Source organism: Nicotiana tomentosiformis, chromosome 5, assembly GCF_000390325.3.
Source record: "Nicotiana tomentosiformis chromosome 5, ASM39032v3, whole genome shotgun sequence".
NCBI classification, from domain to species: domain Eukaryota; kingdom Viridiplantae; phylum Streptophyta; class Magnoliopsida; order Solanales; family Solanaceae; genus Nicotiana; species Nicotiana tomentosiformis.
In genome coordinates, this window is record NC_090816.1 from 118138515 (window position 1) to 118159971 (window position 21457).

At 37.1% G+C, this 21457-nt stretch overlaps 2 protein-coding genes across 4 annotated transcripts; both read left to right on the forward strand.

Moving 5' to 3' along the window:
* Positions 1-220: 220 nt before the first annotated feature.
* On the forward strand, positions 221-6672 carry LOC104116448 (calcium-dependent protein kinase 1-like). Of its 2 annotated transcripts, XM_009627306.4 has the most exons (9): positions 221-270; positions 680-733; positions 860-1821; positions 2609-2752; positions 3926-4078; positions 4531-4646; positions 4751-4918; positions 5286-5510; positions 6392-6672. In XM_009627306.4, the coding sequence occupies exons 3-9, from the start codon at positions 1020-1022 to the stop codon at positions 6515-6517; spliced, it is 1734 nt and encodes a 577-aa protein (XP_009625601.1). In that variant the 5' UTR covers positions 221-270; positions 680-733; positions 860-1019; the 3' UTR covers positions 6518-6672. The 2 variants fall into 2 exon arrangements, with proteins under 2 accessions (XP_009625601.1, XP_070031351.1); XM_070175250.1 differs by lacking the exon at positions 221-270 and having other exon boundaries at positions 354-733.
* Positions 6673-9773: 3101 nt separating this feature from the next.
* LOC104116447 (nuclear pore complex protein NUP1) lies at positions 9774-19939 on the forward strand. Of its 2 annotated transcripts, XM_009627303.4 has the most exons (11): positions 9774-10141; positions 11329-11375; positions 12172-12287; positions 13102-13294; positions 13415-13717; positions 13804-13890; positions 14024-14662; positions 15139-15500; positions 17473-17708; positions 17797-18084; positions 18172-19939. In XM_009627303.4, exons 1-11 carry the CDS (start codon positions 9874-9876, stop codon positions 19509-19511), a joined length of 3879 nt encoding a protein of 1292 aa, XP_009625598.2. In that variant the 5' UTR covers positions 9774-9873; the 3' UTR covers positions 19512-19939. The 2 variants fall into 2 exon arrangements, with proteins under 2 accessions (XP_009625598.2, XP_009625596.2); XM_009627301.4 differs by having other exon boundaries at positions 9775-10141; positions 17797-19939.
* Positions 19940-21457: the final 1518 nt, after the last annotated feature.

Here is a 21457-nt window from a genome sequence, read left to right on the forward strand (position 1 = left end):
GCATTAATGGCGCAAAAATATTTTACACTATAGTATACAAGTTAAATCCTAGTATCTAAATATAGTTCGTTCCAATGGGAAATAGTTGGTATGAAAGTGGCCAAAACCTTGTGCGAAGGGAGAGTACAACTATGCAAGAGCTGGGCCAAAACCAACCGAAGTTGACATAAATGGCAAAAAGACACCCAAATCCCAATAAGGCTTAAAAATAACAGTCCTAGGAAAAATCTTAGGCCAATTTGGACAATCTGACCAAAACGCGTTTTTCTTGTAAGTCTTGTCTGAATTACTACAACTATTTACTGTTACATCAGCACATACATATAATAGCAACTTCCCCTCTATCTATGGTTAAGCTGCATGTAAATATAGTATGTCAAATGATAATGCTACAATTTTCCTTAAAATAAATGAAAACCCAATAAGAGTTTAAAGACCAATTCTTACTTTCTTGAGCTTAAGTTTTCACTATTTATTCTTCTAATTAAGATCTCAATTTTTTCTCCTTTCTCAGTTCTTTGACCTTCCCATGTCATAGCACAAATTCTCTTTCTAGTGATTTATCTTGTTCTTTGTGATTGTTGAAGCTTTATAATCAATTTACTATGTTTGTGCTTTTGATTACTTGGAAACTTTGATTAATCTTTTGGTTAATTGATTCTATTTTGTATATATCAAGGTTAGTTGCAGGGATTTGGATATTGTTTTTCAGCTCATTTTGAATCCTGATTTGGTAAGCATAGCATTAGTGCTGGATTTGAATTCTTGTTGACTTGTTTGTAGTTAATGAGGAGAAGTTTGACTTTATTTTTGGTATTGGATTATTTGGTTGAAGTATCAAGATCTTGTTGATTTCTAGGGACATTATAGAGCTCTATGAAAAGAAAGATCTTAGTGTTGGAAGGAAGTACAGCAACAACAACATACAGTATAATTCCACAAGTGGTCTGAGGAGGGTAGTGTACTCCTACCCTGTGGAGGAGTGTAGGAAGGAACTATAGGGGTAATTTTAGGAACAAATGGGGAACACTTGTGTAGGACCAAGTATTTCAAAAAATGGAATCTTTCAATCAGTTTCAGCAGCAATGTGGCGATCCCGGTCGCCCGATGACACTGCGTCCACCGCTAATGGTGAAAGTGCTAGAATTGAAACACCAATTTCCGTTAATGAACCTGATTCACCTTTGCCAGTTCAAGAGCCACCGGAGCAAATGACAATGCCCAAGTCAGAAAAGAAAGAAGAGGAACAACAACCAAAAAAGCCCAAAAAGCCTGCTGAAATGAAGAGGGTGTCAAGTGCTGGCCTTAGGACTGATTCTGTGTTACAAAAGAAAACTGGCAACTTAAAGGAGTTTTTCAGTATAGGAAAGAAATTAGGACAAGGGCAATTTGGAACTACATTTAAATGTGTCGAAAAGGCAACAGGGAAGGAATATGCTTGCAAGTCGATTGCCAAGAGGAAGTTGTTAACAGATGATGATGTGGAAGATGTTAGAAGGGAAGTACAGATAATGCACCATTTGGCGGGGCATCCTCATGTTATATCGATAAAAGGTGCTTATGAGGATGCTGTAGCTGTTCATGTTGTTATGGAGTTCTGTGCTGGCGGTGAGCTTTTCGATAGGATTATTCAACGGGGACACTATACTGAAAGAAAAGCAGCTGAGCTTACCCGGACTATTGTTGGAGTTGTAGAAGCTTGTCATTCTCTTGGCGTCATGCATCGTGATCTTAAGCCTGAAAATTTTCTTTTTGTTGATCAGAAGGAGGATTCACTTCTCAAAACAATTGACTTTGGGTTGTCGATATTCTTCAAACCAGGTAGTCTGTTTGATCCCTTCTTTGAAACTGCTGGGAGATACTTACTCAGTTGATGGGTACACAATGTGCTCAGAATCTAACTTATTTATTTAACTTATTTTCACTATTACTATTATTTTATTTTGGCATGATGATATGAGTTGAGCTTAAAGAAATAAATGAGGATTCATATCGGCGACGCCAACTTTGTTTGGCTTTGAGGCGTAGTTGTTGTTGTAATGTGCTCGGAAACTATTAGAAAGAATAAGCATGAAATTGAAATGTGTTCTTCATGATTTTGCTCAGTATAGCTAAAACATGAAATAAGATTGTGATTTTCTTTTTGTGAAGTCCAAAAAGTATCTCCAGTGGCAGTGGCTTTAAGGAACCAATTCTTTACTCCAACCCTTTTCCTTCATTGGACACATTGATAGGATAGATTGACATTGTCTTTCTCTGTTAAAGTGCCTCTTTTTATTAGTTGAAATTTCCACACCGTGAACAATTTGAAGTTATTAGTGTTTGGGTTGGGGTGTCTTCAAAATGTTGTTTCACTAAAGCTGTCTCAGAATAATATTGGGATTTTAATCAGGTTCTACGCGTAATCGTACTAGCAGTCTGTTATATTGACTTATATGCATACTATCCTTTTAGTCACTTTGATTGGGATTTTTGAACTCGTTGGCATCTTTAAAAAACACACTGTACAACCATCTAATCCATTTTAACATTTTTTCTCCTTTATTCTATGTTGACCTTATTTATTCTTTCCAAACTGCTTATTAATTATTATATTTCTCTTTTCCAGGTGACAGATTTACTGATGTTGTTGGCAGTCCATATTATGTTGCACCAGAAGTTCTCCGAAAACGTTATGGTCCTGAAGCTGATGTTTGGAGTGCTGGTGTAATTATCTACATCTTATTAAGTGGAGTACCTCCTTTCTGGGCTGGTAAGGATTCCCAAGTCATCAAAATTGGCACTTGTTGGACTCTTTTCACTTCATTCTGTAGCTCTTCTATATCTTGTACTCTAGAGTTCTTTGCTTTTCCACTTCTATTTCATTTTTAAGAAACCTAGAATGTGCATTTGTTATCCTACTGAATTATTTTAGTACATGGACATTCCAACACCTCTATCAGCCATCTCTTTCACTTCTTCACTACTACCTCTCAATCTAACCCAATTTAGTAGAGAGTGGCAGTAATTTCTATTCATTCTTGCTGCCGTTGTTTGTGTCAATTCCGGCTGCGCCCCACAAGGGAAGATGTGCAGAAGATTGAGATCTTTCCCTTTGTGAACCTATTCCTCCAGTGCAAGAAGGGAAGTGGTTTTATAAAACTCACGGATGACGAAATCAATTTAAATCCAAGTAGCATATTCTTTCTTCATTAATTCATTCGTGTGATTATTCATTGGATTTTAAATAGGCAAAGTTATTACTTCGTTTAAGATCTCCTTGCGAACTGTTTTGGAATTGGCTTCTGATTGTGTTCTGGTACTTAAAATTACTTAGTTACTGTCCAGATTCAAGGAGTGCAAGAATGAATGAAGAAATGATTCACAGAGTTTCAGTTTGTTGAAATAAAAGTGCAAGTATGTATTTAAGGACCATAGGAAAGTTTTACCAGGCTAAGATTGATGGTGTGATGGCCAAAGGAGGCTGAAATGTTCTGTTGGTTTATTCATTGGTAGAGAAGTGGACGGTAATAGAAAGATGACTGATGTAACGGTTGGCTAAAACAAGAACAGATGAAAGGGACCTCCTTTTTCTTTTCTTTACTTGATTTTTGGTGTAAGGAGAAATACCAGGTTGTATAGACAGTTGGTCAAACTTGGTAGATGACTCTGGATGATTCGGGCCAAGTCATTACACAACTGGTGCATATTCTTTGAGACCGACTTGTTTTTTTGTTATGAAATCTGTGTATGTTTGTACATTGTCCAGATAACTGTATGTTCAAAGCAAGTCTGTCAACTATTGCACTTAAGTAAAAAATGAAGTCATAAGTATGTTCATGGAACGGAACATGGAAAGATTTTCTGGAATCAAATACTGCCCTACAACCACGTATCATCTTTTTTTTTTTATCGTTTTCCTGAACTCATTTTTTTTATCATACAGAAAATGAGCAAGGAATATTTGAACAAGTCCTGCACGGTGATCTTGACTTTACGTCAGACCCATGGCCAAGTATTTCAGAAGGTGCAAAAGACTTGATGAGGAGAATGCTTGTTCGAGATCCAAGAAGACGTTTAACTGCACATGAAGTTTTATGTAAGTAGTTAAACAGTTTAGTTTTCTCTGATTTTAAAGTGTAAATAACGACTGAGCTAATGGGGGTGAATTCAATAATATTTCATACTTGGATATGATTATCAATCTCTAGATTTGTTACAAGAGCGGCTGGCTTAAAGCCTCTCTCTCTCTCTCTCTCTCTCTTATGAAAAGATTAAGTTTTTCAAATTGACTAAACTAACTAGAATCTGTACATATTCCATAAGATTGCGTCTACAATGTAATTTGCTATAATCTCTTACGCTTATCATCTTGTGTAATTATCTGTCTTTAGATCATGTAACTGGAAAAAGTGCACTCTTGCCTTCTGGATTTTTTCCTTTCCGATTATTTAGAATCCTGTCAATATGAACTCAACCGTTCCATTCCATACATCTTTTGAGATGAGCAATTTGGATAGTCACTGAGGGTCGTTATTGAAACTTTTGCAGGCCATCCTTGGGTTCAAGTTGATGGTGTGGCTCCCGATAAGCCTCTGGATTCTGCAGTTTTGAGTAGAATGAAGCAATTTTCTGCAATGAACAAGCTCAAGAAAATGGCTTTGAGAGTGAGTCTATCAATATGCAAATACTAATTTATGAACATATTGGAGATAAAATAGATTGGTTGAAACTAGTCTGCTAGATATTAGATATGTTATACGTGTTACAGGTCATTGCCGATAGCCTATCCGAAGAAGAAATTGCTGGTCTAAAAGAAATGTTCAAGATGATAGACACAGATAATAGTGGTCAAATAACTTTTGAGGAGCTCAAAGATGGATTAAAAAGATTTGGCTCTAATCTGAAGGAGTCCGAGATCTATGATCTTATGCAGGCGGTAAGTCTCTTATTAGTCCTTGATCCAGCTCTGAAGATATGTAACTTACTGCAAAAGAAACTTTTTGGTTGATGCTACCATTGTATTAATCCAACTGATATATAGCATATTTTTTATGCAATCAAAGTTTCTGTAAGTGGGCGTACTGGTGACCTATTCATTGTTTGGGGAAGGGAAAGAATTAAGACAAAAATTCATTAACTTTATCCTTTTCATTGTTGTGATATTTTATATTTCCAAATCTGTCATCAGTTAATAATCAAAGGTTTAGATTGGTTTAGCTTTGGGACATTCTTAAATCTCTTATTCAGCCAACACAAAGATGATGGCATACTTCAGTAACTCTTTAAATTGACTGAAATTGCAGGCTGATGTTGATAACAGTGGAACAATTGATTATGGTGAATTTATAGCTGCAACATTACATATGAATAAGATTGAAAGACAAGATCATCTTTTTGCTGCTTTCTCTTACTTCGATAAAGATGGGAGTGGCTACATCACTGCAGACGAGCTTCAACAAGCTTGTGAAGAATTTGGCATTGGGGATGTCCGCATGGAAGAAATGATCAGAGAAGCTGACCAAGACAATGTAAGTCCCATTTCTCACCACTTGATATTAAATCCTATTTTTTAAGGGGTTTCGGGGAAGGTTTTGATCAGAGAGAAAACATAAGTAAGTCGTCATAGTGAAGTCAATGGCCAAGTGGCTGAGGCATGGGAGTAACAACCGGAGATCTCGAGTTCGAACCCCAGCTACAACACTTCGGTGTGAGTCAATCTTTTCTAGTCTTGGAGGGTAGGATTATCTTTCATTAACTTTGCTTATGGGCTGGACAGGGTGTCTGGTTTACTAGTCGATTTACGCGCAATCTGGATCAAACACCACCTATATTAAAAAGATGGTTTAGGACTTGCTCGGACTCTCCGAAAATTTCGCCGGGTGCGTGTCAGATCCTCCAAAAGTAGTGTATTTTTGGAGGATCCGACAAGGGTGCGGCAACATTTTGGAGAGTCCGCGCAACATAGCTGATTAAGACTAGTTTCTCTTATCACCAAAATTATCGGGATCTAGCTGCAATTTAATTCACCAACAAGGAACTTTTGATAGGATTAAAAGGATTTACTTCCTTTTTACAGAATTTCAAGCAAGTTATTGGTTCCAAAAACACTAGAGCTTTGTTGCCTTTCTCCTCTTCATATATTCCATGATTCATACTGGTTTCTTAGCATTCACATCATTAGACCTACTTAGAAGATGTCTGAATCCTAGTAATAGTAAACGTTTGTTAAAGAACTAAAGAACGTCTTCACTCGAAAATGGAAGATATCCAACAATGGCGGTGTTATTCCTATACAAATTGGTTTATATTGGCTTAATGATGAATTTTCCTATTAATTGTGATGATGCTACCATGTGCAACATGCGCTGATTGAGTGTGTTGATAGCAAATTCTCTTATTAAATTTTCAGGACGGGCGCATTGACTACAATGAGTTTGTTGCCATGATGCAAAAGGGAAATCCAGTGCTTGGTGGTGGCAAGAAAGGTCTAGAGCATAGTTTCAGCATTGGATTCAGAGAAGCACTAAAACTATAGAGATCTTTAAAGAGAAATTTTTTTCCTCCTTAGTGTTTGTCTATTTTTTTCTTCATTTCCTTGTGGAAATTTTTGTGTTTTTGGGAGTGTATAGTATTAAACAAGTGCTTTGCTAAACAGCATCATTGTTTCCAGCATTTTTCATTTCTTTTCAATCTCGTGCAATTTTCCCTTTAATTTGCATTAATTAATCTGGAAGTGATCCTACGCTGTAACTTGTTTAACATGGAAGTAACAATATTCAACTCCAATTTTTAGTCATCCTGTTTATTTGAATCTTCATTTACTCAAGGGGATGCTAACTATCAATGTATTCACAAATCTTCCAAGATACAAACCGTTTGTTTCCCCTAACCGTGGGTTTACACTAGGAAACTCCAAATTATTATGGATGATGTTGGCCAAGTTGAAGATTTGTGATGAGCTATTTCCCTCCCTCTTCCCTATGAAGCTTATCTCCTATTGTCTCACGAGCCGATCTTGACCCATGTTTTATCTAGTATTAACAGTTTACCTCGATTTGGTACTGCTCTCGTGGTCCGCAGTAAAACAATGTTTTACCCTAGATGTCCAGTGCTACGCCTCTATGCATTTCGGGAAAACTAGTTAGCTCCGCGTTCAGGTAGCATTTCATCCCTAATCACAACTCATCCAATGATTTTTCAATATTAATCTATTTGGACCTCCACTTAGTTTCATGGAAACTTCATCTTCGTCATGGATAGATCACCTAGTTTCGGGTCCATAAGCAGTGACAATTGCTCTACAAAGACTCGCTTTCGCTATACGGTTCCGGTTGGTTCCCTTTAACTAAGTCACTGCGTATGAGTCGCCGGCAATGGATGATTTATACAACAGATTTCAATGAATTTGAGATTCATGCATGCAACGTTGATTATTGAAAGTAGCACTGGCTATTGATGTAGTACAAGATGACTACTACATAATGACACAGTCTTTAAGTTCTACATATAAATAGGGAACGAAGTTACTAAATCAAACTGTTCATAACACGAGATACTATTCTTCTTCCTCCACTCTTATTTTACAACTGACAAAGTTATAAGAAAAAAGCCCTTTCAACCACTATGTTGCTGGGCAATGTGCATGGATGCAACTCTATAGCACAAAAGATATTCAGTGCAACGATTGCCTGAGAATGTGTTTTATTCAACAAAAATATAGGTTAATGAATTAACTCATCAACTCAGGATTACGCTTACATTTAATGAAGTATAGCTAACATCTTTTCATGTGCATATTACATTTTATGAAATACACCTAACATGTTTGAGCAATATCTAATATAATTTCAAGGACTTAGGATTAGTGATAAGATAACACGTGATATATAAGTTAGACGCATGTAACGCATTCGAACCTTGTTAGCAGTTCAAAACTTTATATTAAACTAAATATATAAAGGATAAAGAGATCGAACCTTACATTTCTGAATTATAAACAAAGGCAGAATACATCGTCAATCACTTAAATTTGTCCACACTTTTCACCTAGACACTTTATTTTAAGTCCTTTGAAGATTTCAACCCCATGCCAAAATGTGTCATTTAGACACAAAATTGATAGGCGGCCAAAATACAAAAATGCGTGCCATTCACACGCTTGTGACGTGTCAGATGAACAAATAAATGACTGACACATGTAACTTTATTAAAGAATGACAATTGTAATTAAAAAAAAAATAGCAGAAAACCCTCTCCCCTCCTCGATACAATTCTTCTCCTACAAATCCTTTCCCTCCCCTCCCCTCCCCTCCCCACGCTGCTGCTTCTTCTCCCCTTCCCACCCGTTTTTGCTATATTAATTCTTTGGAACTTGTCCTAATGGCAATATTCTGGAAATCGCAAAGAAATTATTATGACTTTTACTGTGTGTTGCAAAAACTTGAAAGAATTCTGTTTTCCCACTTGTTCTTTCAAAACATATTTTTGGGTTGAGTTTGTTTTTCAAGTTCAAAAGGAAACTTATGATTGGAAGACATGACAAGGAACATAGTATTCACGGAGGTGGAGGGAAGAGAAGATGGATGAATTTGAATTTGTGCGCACCTATGAATTCTAAAGAAGTCCATGTTCTTGCCATCGATGATAATATCATAGATAGGAAAGTTCTTGAATGGCTACTCAAAATCACTTTTTGTAAAGATTGAATGAAAATTCACACCCCATAATCTTAACCCAGCTCTTTTGCTTTTGTTTAAAATTACAAAGAGAAATCTTGATATTAATTTGCAATCTGAATTTGCTGATTTTGTTTTGGCAAAACTTGTTGGCCACAATTTCAATAGATAGTTTGGTTGGATTGGTCGATGCTTGGGTGTGAAAATATTGAAGGAGTTTGAGGGAGAAGGTGAAGATATGGGGCCACAGATCTGAAAAATGAAAAAGAAAAGTTCAACGGAAAATTTTCTGGCAAAGCTATTCATTTTCCGGCAAGAAGTATGTGGAGTATGCTTTTTGGATGATTTTCATGCGCGACAGAAATGGGAGAAACACTTGACATGTCAGCACATTGTATTTAAATGACACATTTGAGACGTTGAAGTGTTTAAATGAAACAGATTTAAGATAGTATCGAAGAAAAATATGAACAAATTTAAGGGATTATTATTCTACTGTAAACAAACTAAAACACGGTACAATTCACAACAGCAGAGTGTACTTTGGTAAGTACTATTGAAGTAAGAGTTAGGGGCGAAACTACGGTAGTGAACGCGGGTTCGACGAACTCAGTGACTTTTTTCGAAACCCTGCATTTGCATTAAAATATTTACTAAATCTATATAAATATATACTGCCGAACCCAACAATAAAAGGAGTCTTGGTTCAACGATAAAGACCGTAAATTCACTAAAAAAAAAATGAGTCCCGTTAAAAATAATATTTTATTTTAAAATTTAAAACTCAAACACAAATATTTGTAACTTTGTGTAGTTGATAAGTACAGTCCAAGGCTACAAGCTTAGCAATACTAAAATTACAGTCACAGGCGCCAAAATTTGGTCACCCCACTGGCCCGCCCACTTTTCTCAATTTAACAACATTCAAATTATACGGATACTCACGCTCCTCAGATTTTTAAAAAAGAAAATTTAACTCCACACATTTTTAATTCATTTTATTTTCCCCTATTTTATAAAATATTACAGTAGTGGAGTTTTTTTTTCTTTTTGCGCTTAATGCTTATTCCATTAAATTAAAAAATAATAATAACGGGCATCGCTTTCTGTGTCTGTCCAACGAAAATAAAACCCTAATTTTCCCATCTCTCCATTTCTTTCTCTCTCCAATTTTGGTACTCGGTGCGGTGTTCTCTCTCTCTTCTCTTTCAGTAAAATGGCAACGGCGGGCGACGGCACGGCGACGGCGGCAGCATACGAAGGAGGAGGAGCCGGAGGAAAGTTTAGGAAAAGGCCGTTACGTCGGAACCAGAATAATACTCCGTACGATCGTCCACCGACGGCACTTCGAAACTCTAGTTGGCTTACTAAGCTCGTGGTGGACCCCGCATCAAAGCTCATAACTTCCGGCGCTCAACGCTTCTTTTCCTCCATATTCCAAAAGCGCCTCCCCCCTTCCCCCACGCCATTACCTCCACCTCCAGGTTTTTACTCTCCCTGTGTGATTTTTTTAAACATTTTCTACCGTATATTGATATATATAATTGCGTGATTTATCGATTAATGTGATTATTGGTCTCATTTAGTGGAAAATATTGGATAGTTTGGAGGATTTTCAAGAGTTATTTTGCTAGGCGGTAGTTTTAGTACTATTGGTCTCATGTAGTGAGAAAGATTGGATATTTATGAGGATTTTGAAGAGTTAGTTTGATTTTTGTTGGAGGAAGAAAGGATGAGTTTTTTCATGATGATTGGATCTGAATGTATGTTGGTTGTTCAATGATAAATTGATGTTTGAAAATAATTGTCTTTCGTCGTCTGTGATTTGTAGCTGCAAATTTTGGGTTCTTTAGGGATATAGTTTGAGATTTAGAGCTTCCAATTGGTAGTATTGCTTTGTCTAACTACGAAACTTGAGAAACTGATAGTTGTGTTCATTGGGGTATGCAGCAGAACAGTTGATTACTGATTTGTGCTGCTGCTTGAGCTTGTATAGTTAAGTGGGTGGAGTTTTTACCATGTTTGATATCGTTATGAGGCTTGACTTTAATATATGATTGTTTCTGCTTGCTACTCGAGCTTATATAGTTGCGAGGATGGAGTTTTTATTTTACCTTGTTTGTAATTGTTATGGGGTTCTAATGAAATAGACAATTTTTAGGTCTTTCTACTTGAGCTTATATAGTCACTGAGACTGAGGCTAGAGTTCTTACCATGTTCGAGATCGTTATGGGGTTTGACTTTTGTATGAAATTCTTTTGAATTTTTACTACTCTTAAGGTTTTATAGAATTAGTTGAGAAAGCACTGGAAGGGACGGTGAGCTGTACATTTTTACAGATGCGGATTGAACTATTTTCATAGAATTGGCTGCTTGTGGCTGAACTAGAGAATCTTTTTGACCTTGTTGAGTCAACTTAGATGTTCCTTTCTCCTTCCATCTGATCATTGTTGTCAGCTGAGAAACCCACTGGCTATTCAGTTGTTTGGTTGGAAGTGGCGATAGTTTCTGTTGGGATGATACCTTTGTTTGAGACCAAATAAATTGGAATTAAGATGTAGTTTATGGATTGATATTATTGAACTGAAGTAATCTTTGAATGGTGTACTAGTAGCATTCTGCTTTCACCAATGACTTCATTTGAGACATGATTTCATTTTGATATAAACAGGACCAAACCAAGAATCAAAGGATCTGCGTCAGGAGTCAAGTCCCAATGTAAGTTTATTATTCTTGAATTTTGTTCTCAAAGCTATGGTGCCTTATAATTGATTATGTGATTATATGTCTTCCAAGACATTGCAGCCTGTGTATTTTTTTTTGTTTTTCCTGCTATAATCATAATCTATTAAGAAATGTATGTTTCACTCAAAATTTATGATGAAAGCTGATAACATCCCCATGCTATTCTTGTGGGATCATTGTGCTGATGTACTGATTTTTGATTATGTGGATCATCTGTTTCCTAATTGGCAACTTTTGTATTCCTTCCGTGCTGACTGTCATCCTTTCTTTTAGTGACCATGGGTCCAAAAGAGCTCAATAATTTGTCCATTAAGTAGTTTTGTTGAAGTCATCGCTTTCTTGCTCAAGCCTATGCAAAGCAAGGAGTTATTGTTTCCAGGTTGAAGTCACGCCCCTTGGAGAAATCTGTGCTCCAAACAATGACGTGCAAAGTGATAAAACGAAAAATCTGGATGGTCTTTGGATCTCAATCTGGAGGAGTTGGAACAATATCAGTATTACTGTATATTTGATGCTGAAATTAGCTATTTTAGTTACAATTTGAGTAATATAGTACTAAATTCATATATGTTTGGTATTATTAATTTTTCGTATATTATGCGCTTCACTTATGACTTTTCACCTCAAGCCCCATGAACTTTGTCACACCTCTGGGCGCTTTGCTTTTGAGAGCACTGCTATTAAGAAATGTATGCTCTACCTTAGATGTATATTGGTCAATGCTGATAAAAGTGTCCCCTCGGGGGAACATTTCTTCCTCTCTGTGAAGGAGTATACTGGAGCACTAGTGGTAGCAGGACAAGGAGATGACCATGCTGCATGCAGCTTGGGGGACGACACGTTCTCAGAGCTTGAGCAGCTGTTGAAACAGAAGACATTTACAAGGTAAGATTTGTGATAATTGACTGGGTCACCTAAAAAAGAACTTTATGATAACCCCTTTCCAGAAATTCTGGTAACTAGTCGTTGTAGAAGCATCTGTTTTTCTTTTGATGAAGTAACGTAAAATCTTCTTCTTCCAGCCTCTAGTGGTGCTGGGCCTCTGCATTACAAAATAACAAAAAATCAGTATTACTGCACATTTATTGAACTAATAAATTCTATCATTTGATCTGTCTTATGTACATCTGCCTCATTTTGCATTGCTTCACTGCTTTGACCGACAAAATGATGGATTTAAAAACACTGATAAGTACCGATTTACCTCCCAATGACAAGTATCGTCTTTCCAATTTGCCAATTTCCTTTCACATTTACCTACAATCCTTTGTGGCATGCCCAGGTATTATTCCTACCTTGCATCCTGATATATCTTCCAGTCTTAGTATGTTGCATGCTTCATTGACCAGGAATCAGTGACTTTTTGATAAGTTTATGTAAGGGCTAGTTATCCCTTAAAAAACCAGCAGAATTACCTAAAAAAAGATTTTCCTTTTCTTTCTGCTTGACACAAGAGGGTGTCGTCTGCATATAAATTATGATGTACAATTCTCCTTGCTGTATAATTACTGTCATTAGATAGTGTTTAGTGGAATTTTCTGTTGCTCGATTTCAAGGTGGACGGGTGTCGTCTGCATATAAATTATGATGTACAATTCTCCTTGCTGTATAATTACTGTCATTAGATAGTGTTTAGTGGAATTTTCTGTTGCTCGATTTCAAGGTGGATGTTTACTAACATGAAGTGTTGTGTGCGCAGAACTGAGATTAATCGCTTGACAGAACTTTTGCGCTCAAAAGCTGCAGACGTGCCTATGGGAGATGAGGAGAAAAGAGCCGAGGCCATTCTATCTAGACATGCATTGGATTCTTCGAGCCGCTTGATGGAAGGAAATAGGTCTGTGAAGGTTACATCCGGTGGAGTTGTCGCAATTCCTGTCACGAATTCCAGGGTTAGATCCTATTCTCTCGTGTTCGTTTCTGACTATTTTCTCTGGATACTCAATCTGTTGACTTTGCCAGAATCGAATAGATTCTTGGTAGCCTGACATATTTATGGTTCATCTTTCCAGATTCTTGAAGATGATATTGCATCCCCTGCTGAGCTTGCAAAAGCTTACATGGGGAGTAGGTCATCAAAGGTGTCGCCGTCAATGCTGAGCACGCGTAGTCAAGCTGTGAGAGAAGATACACCTCTGCTAAGAAATGTACAGTATGTCCAAAAATCACCTCTTCCATCAGCAACAACTAGGACTGCTGGTCTTCTCGGGGTTCGAGAAAATGGGTTTACCACTCCAAGATCTCATGGCAGATCTGCTATATACAGCATGGCTCGTACGCCATACTCTAGAGTTCGTCAAACTGAGGTTCAGAAGGTTTGTTTGTTTTCTGCTTACTTCGATCTTGGAAATCGTTTTATGTGTGACTGAACTTTTTTGTTTTAAAATTGGTCTACTACCAGGCTACCAGCTTGACAAATTATGTCAATGGTGGGTGTTCATCATCTAGGTCAGTGTCGGAGCACGAAGTACTTTTTGGTTCTAAACAGGTATTTATTTACAGATTACTATGTTGTTCTGAACTCCTTTGCGTTGTGTACCTGTGTTATCATCAAATGAGCTTATTCTTTTCACTTCTTTTCCTTATTTGCTTATTTAGTTTGTAATTTTTCACTCTTTCAGGCCCTTAAACGAAGAAGCTATGTTCTGGATGATGATCTTGGATCTGTTGGTCCTATGCGTAGGATTAGGCAGAAACCTAATCTTCTATCTTTTGGAGTTTCACGTCCCAGTGCTGGAGTTGCTTCAGCCAGCAACCTGCATCCGGAGGTATCAAAAGTTGTTGGAGATGTCCAAGATAATAAAACCACGCCTACAAGGCATATTGCTGTTCCTCCAAAGTCCAGTGAGACTGCTGCAAAGATATTGGAGCATCTCGAAAAGATGACCCCAAAGGGAAAATCATCAGAATCCAAATTAGCTGCAGGGAAAGAGAATAAACTGACACCTAACATGCTTCATGGACGAGCTCTTAGAAGCTTGGAGGATTTGGATTCACCCAAGCTGCTGCAGAGCGCACACGATAGCTATAAGCTGGAGAACTGGTCTAAAATATTTCCTCCCAATCCCCGTGAACCGAAGCAAGGGGAAATTGAACAAAATGGGCGTAGTTCTGCTAGCGAGTCAGCTGCTAAAGGAAAAAACGACACAATCTTTTCATTTAAAGATACTCAACCCACTGTTGAAACCAATTCCACGGTAAACAAGTCTGCAACTCAACCTCCTCCCAAGAAACGAGCTTTTAAGATGAGTGCACACGAGGTGAGCATTTTTTTTCTCACTGCATGTAGATCCTTAGACTTTAAGTCTTTAACAAGTTTTAAATTGACATTGGATAGTGCTTTTTTCGTGGATACTGCTGACAACTTCATATTGTACTTATTTTTGGAAAATAATCTTCTGTGTATGAATGGTTATTTTTCTATAGATAAAGTTCTCTCCCGTTGTAGAGATCCATGTGATCATTTTGTTAGTTATTTAATTCTGCTCTATAATCATTGCCACCACTATTCTGGTATTAGCATTTATGTAGGTGTGATATATTATTTGCTTGTTTCTTTTGTGTGACTTTAGCTGCTTCACTGGCCATTATGAATTCAATTTGCGGACTGCTTTGCTATTTTGTTCTTATCCGTCTATGCCTTTACGGTTCTTTTGAGGTTCAGGTCTTCACTGGCCATTGCCATTTAGATGGTTGACATTCCTTTTTATCGTGTCTGTTGTGGTGCGTTCTACAGGATTCTTTTGAGCTAGAAGAGGACATAAACTCTAATGGGCCTTCATCTCAATTAGCTGAAGGGAGAGGGAAGCTGGAAATATCTGCTGCGGACCAGAAGCCATTATGTGCTGCTGAACCCACGAGCAAACCTGCTGCTTTGCTGGAAGTAAGGACACCTTCTGGTGTTTTAGGCAAAAAATCTGATACAGAGACTCCTGATAGTGGTGCCACCGCTGTCAAGAACACCATTTTCCTGCCTATTGCAGGTTCCCAATCACTAGCAACGGCGTCTAACAAGGAGACAAATGTTGACAAGGTTCCACCATTTGTATTTTCGTCATCAACCCAAGTCACTGGGTCAAAGCCAGGAAGCTCGAGCAGGTTAGTTCTTGCTATAATATACTCCTAAATATGATCAACAATATTCTAACCATTTTATCATCTGATGCTTTCATTTATTTGTTCTGATAATAGTGTTTGTAGCTATCTGTTCCCTTCTGTTGCAAATATCTTGCTGTGACAACCTTATTTCTAGTGATATCCTAGTTGTACTTCTCAATATATATGGGTCTGGAACACTTTGTTTCCTTGAGATGCATTTCCTAGCTGTTGTTTGCACTTGATGCATTTCCTTGAGATGCATTTTAAAAAGTACTTCTCAAAAAAGTACTTTTGAAGATTAGTAGTTTGTGTTTGGCCAATTCGTTTGAGAAGTACCTTTTGCGATATTTGACAAATTGTGCTTGGGCAATCTTTCCAAAAAGTACTTTGAGTGCCAAATTACTATAAAAAATTGTGAAGGTTTAGTTTACAATTAGCATTATTTAATAAAGAATTTTTTTAATATGTATTATAAAAGAATTTAATTAATTTTTATTTTATTTTTATGCAATTATAGTAAAAACATAAAGTAATAATATATTAAAGATTTTAATCAATATAAAATATAAGTATATAAAAGCAATAATATTTGTAGGAACATATGTGCTTACAAGTTACATGTTTGAAAAACACTGTCAGTTCTTGACAAAATTACAAACTAGGTAGTATTGCATTATGTTAACTATATTACATGCATGCACGCCAAACCAAATATAAATAAAACTACAAACTGGAGATCCTATAATATAGGTACATTATGAAAGAAAAAAAGAAATCTTACCTAATGACGAAAGTGCTTGAATTTGGTGATTAACCTTGTTATTTCAAAGAGTAATAGGAAACGAAGAAAAGAAGAAACGACGGAAGAGAAAAGAAGAGATCTATTTATAGTAGAGAGATTATTCCAAGTGAAGAAGAATAAAAATACGGTAAAAATAAAAAAGAGAAAAAAGGGATAGTAGAGATAAAAAAAAGTAAAAAGTTAAATTAATAAGGGATAATTTTGGAAATATAATTTTATGGTAAGGATATTTTTGTCATGAAAAAATTATTTTGTACTACTGCTTCTTGGAAGCTAGAATTTGTAGCTTCTTCCCAAAGCAGAAAAACTGCTTCTGCTGCTGCTCAAAAGTACTTCTCTGTTTTGACCAAATACCTCATATTTCCAAATTAAGTACTTTTGGCAAACAAGCACTTTTGACCTCCCAGAAGCTTGGCCAAACAGGCTCAGGGGAACTAGTGTTGGTTCTTTTCCCCCTTTTGAAATTTAATTTAAATCTGCGAAGTGCAAACTATTTTATCTGAAATAGATGTGGTATACGAATTAATTTCTCAATATAACTGTGAAATGCAATGGTTGACAAAGGTCAGTAGTCAACCAAAAAGATAAGCAATTAAATGTTGAATTGTAAGCTTCTGAAGAATTCTAAGGTGGATGAGAGCTTGTATTTTGTTTTTCAAATTTATTACAAAAGTGATGAAGCATGCTTAGTTCTGAGTTTGTGTTATGATTTCGGGGTCATTTCAAGCTTCTTGAACCCTAAATTTGTAGTGCACAAAGACGAAAGAAGAGAAATTATTGCCGAGTATCATGCTGACATTTACAATTTGTTCACTGCAACTACCTGCTATCTCATGTGTCTTAAGTATCCGATATTCTTCTTATTATCACTCATCCACTATCAATTCATGTAAGAATAGTAGTTTTGTTTTTCAATGTGGTTGATGAGTAAAGGAAACCCAAGAGGAAATTGTTTCTCGTGATTAGCAAAAAAATAAGAACTTTTGCATCCAAGAGTGTGGTCTAGCAGTTGCTGTAGTTTGTGTGGAGAGAAGATGATGACAGGTTTCAGAATGTTTTACTAGTTAGCTGTTAGGGAGTAGTTGGAAAAACAGTCCATTCTTCTGTGTTTTGTGCACCCTAGTTTATACTACCTGAAAGTGCATCTGAAATTTGTTGAAATGTCTGCAGCGTATCCAATCTAGCGTCCAGCCCAACTGATGCTCGGCCTAATCCTTTTCAGCTGGATAACTCACAGAAGGCTGCGGACAGCAATGGCAAATTAGAAGCATTATCATCTGGTCCATCAAGTTCAATATCAACTAGTGGTATTTTCTCATTAGGTGCTCCATCCAGCACTTCAAGTTTAAGTAATGGACTATTTGCTCCTAGTCCTGCTATCTCAACCACCTCTGCCTTGTTGTCAGGTAATTTTACAAATGGTATTTCTTACTAGTAGCTCAAATATTTTTGCCCCTTTGACGAGCATTGTGAGTATGATTGGTGCCACAACAGGCAGTTCTACCGCTTCCGCGAGCAGTCTCTTTGGTTCTAGTGCAGCATCCTCAGTTTCCAAGGAACCTCCTATCAAATTTGGTTTTTTTGGAGTTTCTTCAGAAACAGTTTCAGCACCATCAACAACTTCCACCGCAGAAACTACAGACGTGAAAGCCAAATCCGAGACTGGAACTACTTTTGGCAATTTGAAGAGTTCACCTTTTGTGGTTGCGTCTTTTGCAGCTACAGGCTCTGGAAATAGTATCTCTGGTTTTAGTTCATCAGTAATGTCAGTGGTTACTGCAGGTAGTACACAGTCTCAGGGTTCTGTTTTTAGTACAGGAGGTGAGTCACTTGTTAGTGCACAGTCTCAGGGTTCTGTTTTTAGTACAGGAGGTGAATCACTTGTTAGTGCACAGACCTCTGTTGCTGGATCTGGCACTTCTGTCGTCTCTGGGAGCATGCCTGCTCATTTCGGTTCATCACCATCCATAGCAAACTTTCCCGTGTTTGGTTCTGCACCTGGTACTACTGGCCAAGTTTCTGCTTCTCCTTCGAAAAACAACCTAGTTGGCACCAGCAATGCTGTTTCTGGAATATTTAATTTTGGTGCTAGTTCGTCAGCTTCCAGTGCAGCAGGCAGGTTAACTGGGTCTATAAATGGCACGGCCCCGTTGGCATTTGCTTTTAGTGGCAGTTCTGCAGCTCCTGCTTCGGAAACCAGTGCACCTGCCACCTCCAGCAGCGCTACTCCTGGGACATTCAATTTTGGTGGTAGTTCTTTAGCTTCCTCAACAAATGCTGTTAACATCTCCAGCAGTACTACCCCCAATATATTTAATTTTGGTGGTAGTTCTTTAGCTTCCTCAACAAATGCTGTTAACATCTCCAGCAGTACTACCCCCAATATATTTAATTTTGGTGGTAGTTCTTCAACTTCCCCTACAAATGCTGTCAACACCTCCACTAGTGCTACTCCTGGCATCTTCAATTTTGGTGCTAATTCTTCATCTTCCTTGACAAATGCCGGTAGCACAGTCAATGCTAGCCCATTCACCTTCGGTGCCACTTCGGCCTCTTCACAAGCCTCTAGCACTGCTGGAAATTTTGGATCCAGTTTGCAGCCCCATAAATCTCCTGGCTTCACTTCCCCATTTAGTTCTTCTGCCCTCTCTGGGTTTACATTTGGAGCATCTTCATCTTCTTTTGCTACTCCAAGCACTTCTCCGGTGGTCTTTGGAGCAACACCCAGCGCTGCAAGTGGTTCTGCTTTTCTATTTGGTTCAGCTTCTTCCACAAATTCATCTTCTCAGCCCATGTTTGGTAATTCTGCTTCAGCTTTTGCTGCGTCCCCTGGAAACAATGATAACATGGAAGACAGCATGGCTGAGGATCTTATGCAGGCTCCTGCACCGGCAGTTTCCTTTGGTCAACCTTCCGTCTCGCCCTCTCCAGGTGGCTTTGTATTTGGTTCAACACCTAGTACATTCCAGTTTGGAGGTCAACAGAGTCAGACTGCACCTCAGAATTCTTTTCCATTTGCAGCATCAAGCAGTCTAGTTCAGGCTGCTTCTCAGAATTCTTCTCCATTTGCAGCATCAAGCAGTCAAGAATTTGGTGGTGGAGGGAGCTTCTCGTTGGGTAGCAGTGGCCTTGACAAATCAAGCCGGAGGTTTGTGAAAATTAATAAAAACAAACACAGAAAGAAATGTACACCAAGCAAAGATAATTGATTCGTTGGTAGATATCGAGTGGCAGGAGACAGACTAATCATTTGATTACAGCGCAGCAATCAAATGTCACAATTTTGTTTACAGTTTTTAAAAGTCAAGAATGATTGTATTTGTATGAGTAGGGGGGGGCATGAAGGGTCCAAATTGTTTAGTCAACTTTGCTTTCTGTACTTCTACATGTATAATGGGAGGGAAGTGGTTAATAGATATCTTTCAATGGATTTACTGGTAAATTGATCAACAGAAACTTCCCTCTTCTGTCTTAAAGAGTATAGGAAACTTCTCTGCCAATGGCCATCGTACTTCCTGTAGCCGTCTAGCATCTGTTTTAGTTCATGATGTTGTGTGTATATCTATTAACTACCAGACGACAGAAAGTATTATACGGAAAGATGAGGTATTTGATGTCTGGAAATCGTTTTCTTTAATGAAGTATTTCTAATGTTTGCTTACATTATAAATGTTTCACGAAATATATGTTTTCCACCAACTGGATGAAAATGATTTCCCAGAATTTATGAATTGTAGTCATTTTCATTACAGTTATGTGTGTAATGAATTTATGAATTGCTTACTTGACCCTTGATAAGAGGGTGTGGAGGTTGAGGATTAAGGTAGAAGGTTAGTTGGTAGTTTATAGTTGTTCGCCAATAGTCTTAGTAGCATGCTTGTCTCTTCATATTCTTAGATTTTTATTACGTTATGTGATTTTGTTCGCCTCCTGTATTGTATTTTTCTGTTGCTATTATTGGGTACTACTTATCATTTATCTCTCCCTTTTTCTTTTCTCTTCCATCTTTCTTCCTTCCTTGCTTTCCTCTTTTTCTTCTTGCCCTTCTTGAGCCGAGGGTCTATTGAAAACAGTCTCTCTACCTGCATTAGGCAGGGGTAAGATCTGCGTACAGACTACCTTTCCCAGACCCCACCTGTTGGGATCAAACTGGGTTAGTTGTTGTTGTTGTTGTTGTCATTTTCATTACAGATTTCAGCTCTATCAGTTGCTTCAGGCAGCATTAAAATAGTTCTGTCAACCTAAAATGCTGAAGTATTACCAAAATGCGATCTTTGTATCCTTGCACTTTGTATAGTTATAACACTTCGTCTATTTTTACCCTCAACTAAACACTAGAAGATATTCCAAAAATGATGTTGCAAAATAAGCTATTTTCCGCAGAATCCATCGTTATGGACATCGTTTTCATCCAACCAAATGCAAAGTAAAACAATGGAGCCAAAAACTCAGAGGTAATATGAAAGGAGCACATTTTGGGTGCTATTCCAGCCATCGAAGCAAGTACGCGATACAATTTATTTCCAAGAGGAACACAAGCCGCAAATTAATAAATTAATAAATTAATTAACTATCATTAAGTGATAAAATTTAGGGAAAATGGCCAAATATACCCTTGTACTTTCGAAAAATATTTAAATATATCATTCGTTATACTATGAGTTCAAATATATCCCTGCAGCTATACTTTGGGTTCAAATATACCCCTCATTTAAACGGAGGGACATATGTCATCGTCCTATTGATCAATTCTAAATATCTCCTAATTAATTAACAAGACTCATACCCATAACCATACCCATTACCCATACCCGAAAAATAATTTTCTAAAGCAATTTTTTGCAAAAATTGAAAAAAACTGAAATTATTTTTACTAAAAACTGAAAAAAACGAAAATATTTTTTTTTTCAGTTTTTACAAAAATTAATTGCTTTAAAATAAACTGAAAAGTATTTTCTAAAGAATTATTTTTTGTAAAAACAGGAAAAACAAAACTGAAGTTATTTTAACTAAAAACTGAAAAAAATGATTTTTTGTTTTTCAGTTTTTACAAAAATATTGTTTTAAAAAAAAACTGAATTTTTTTTTTTGTAAAAACTGAAAACTGATTTTTTTTCCAGTTTTTAAAAAAACAATTTCTTTAGAAAATTGCTTT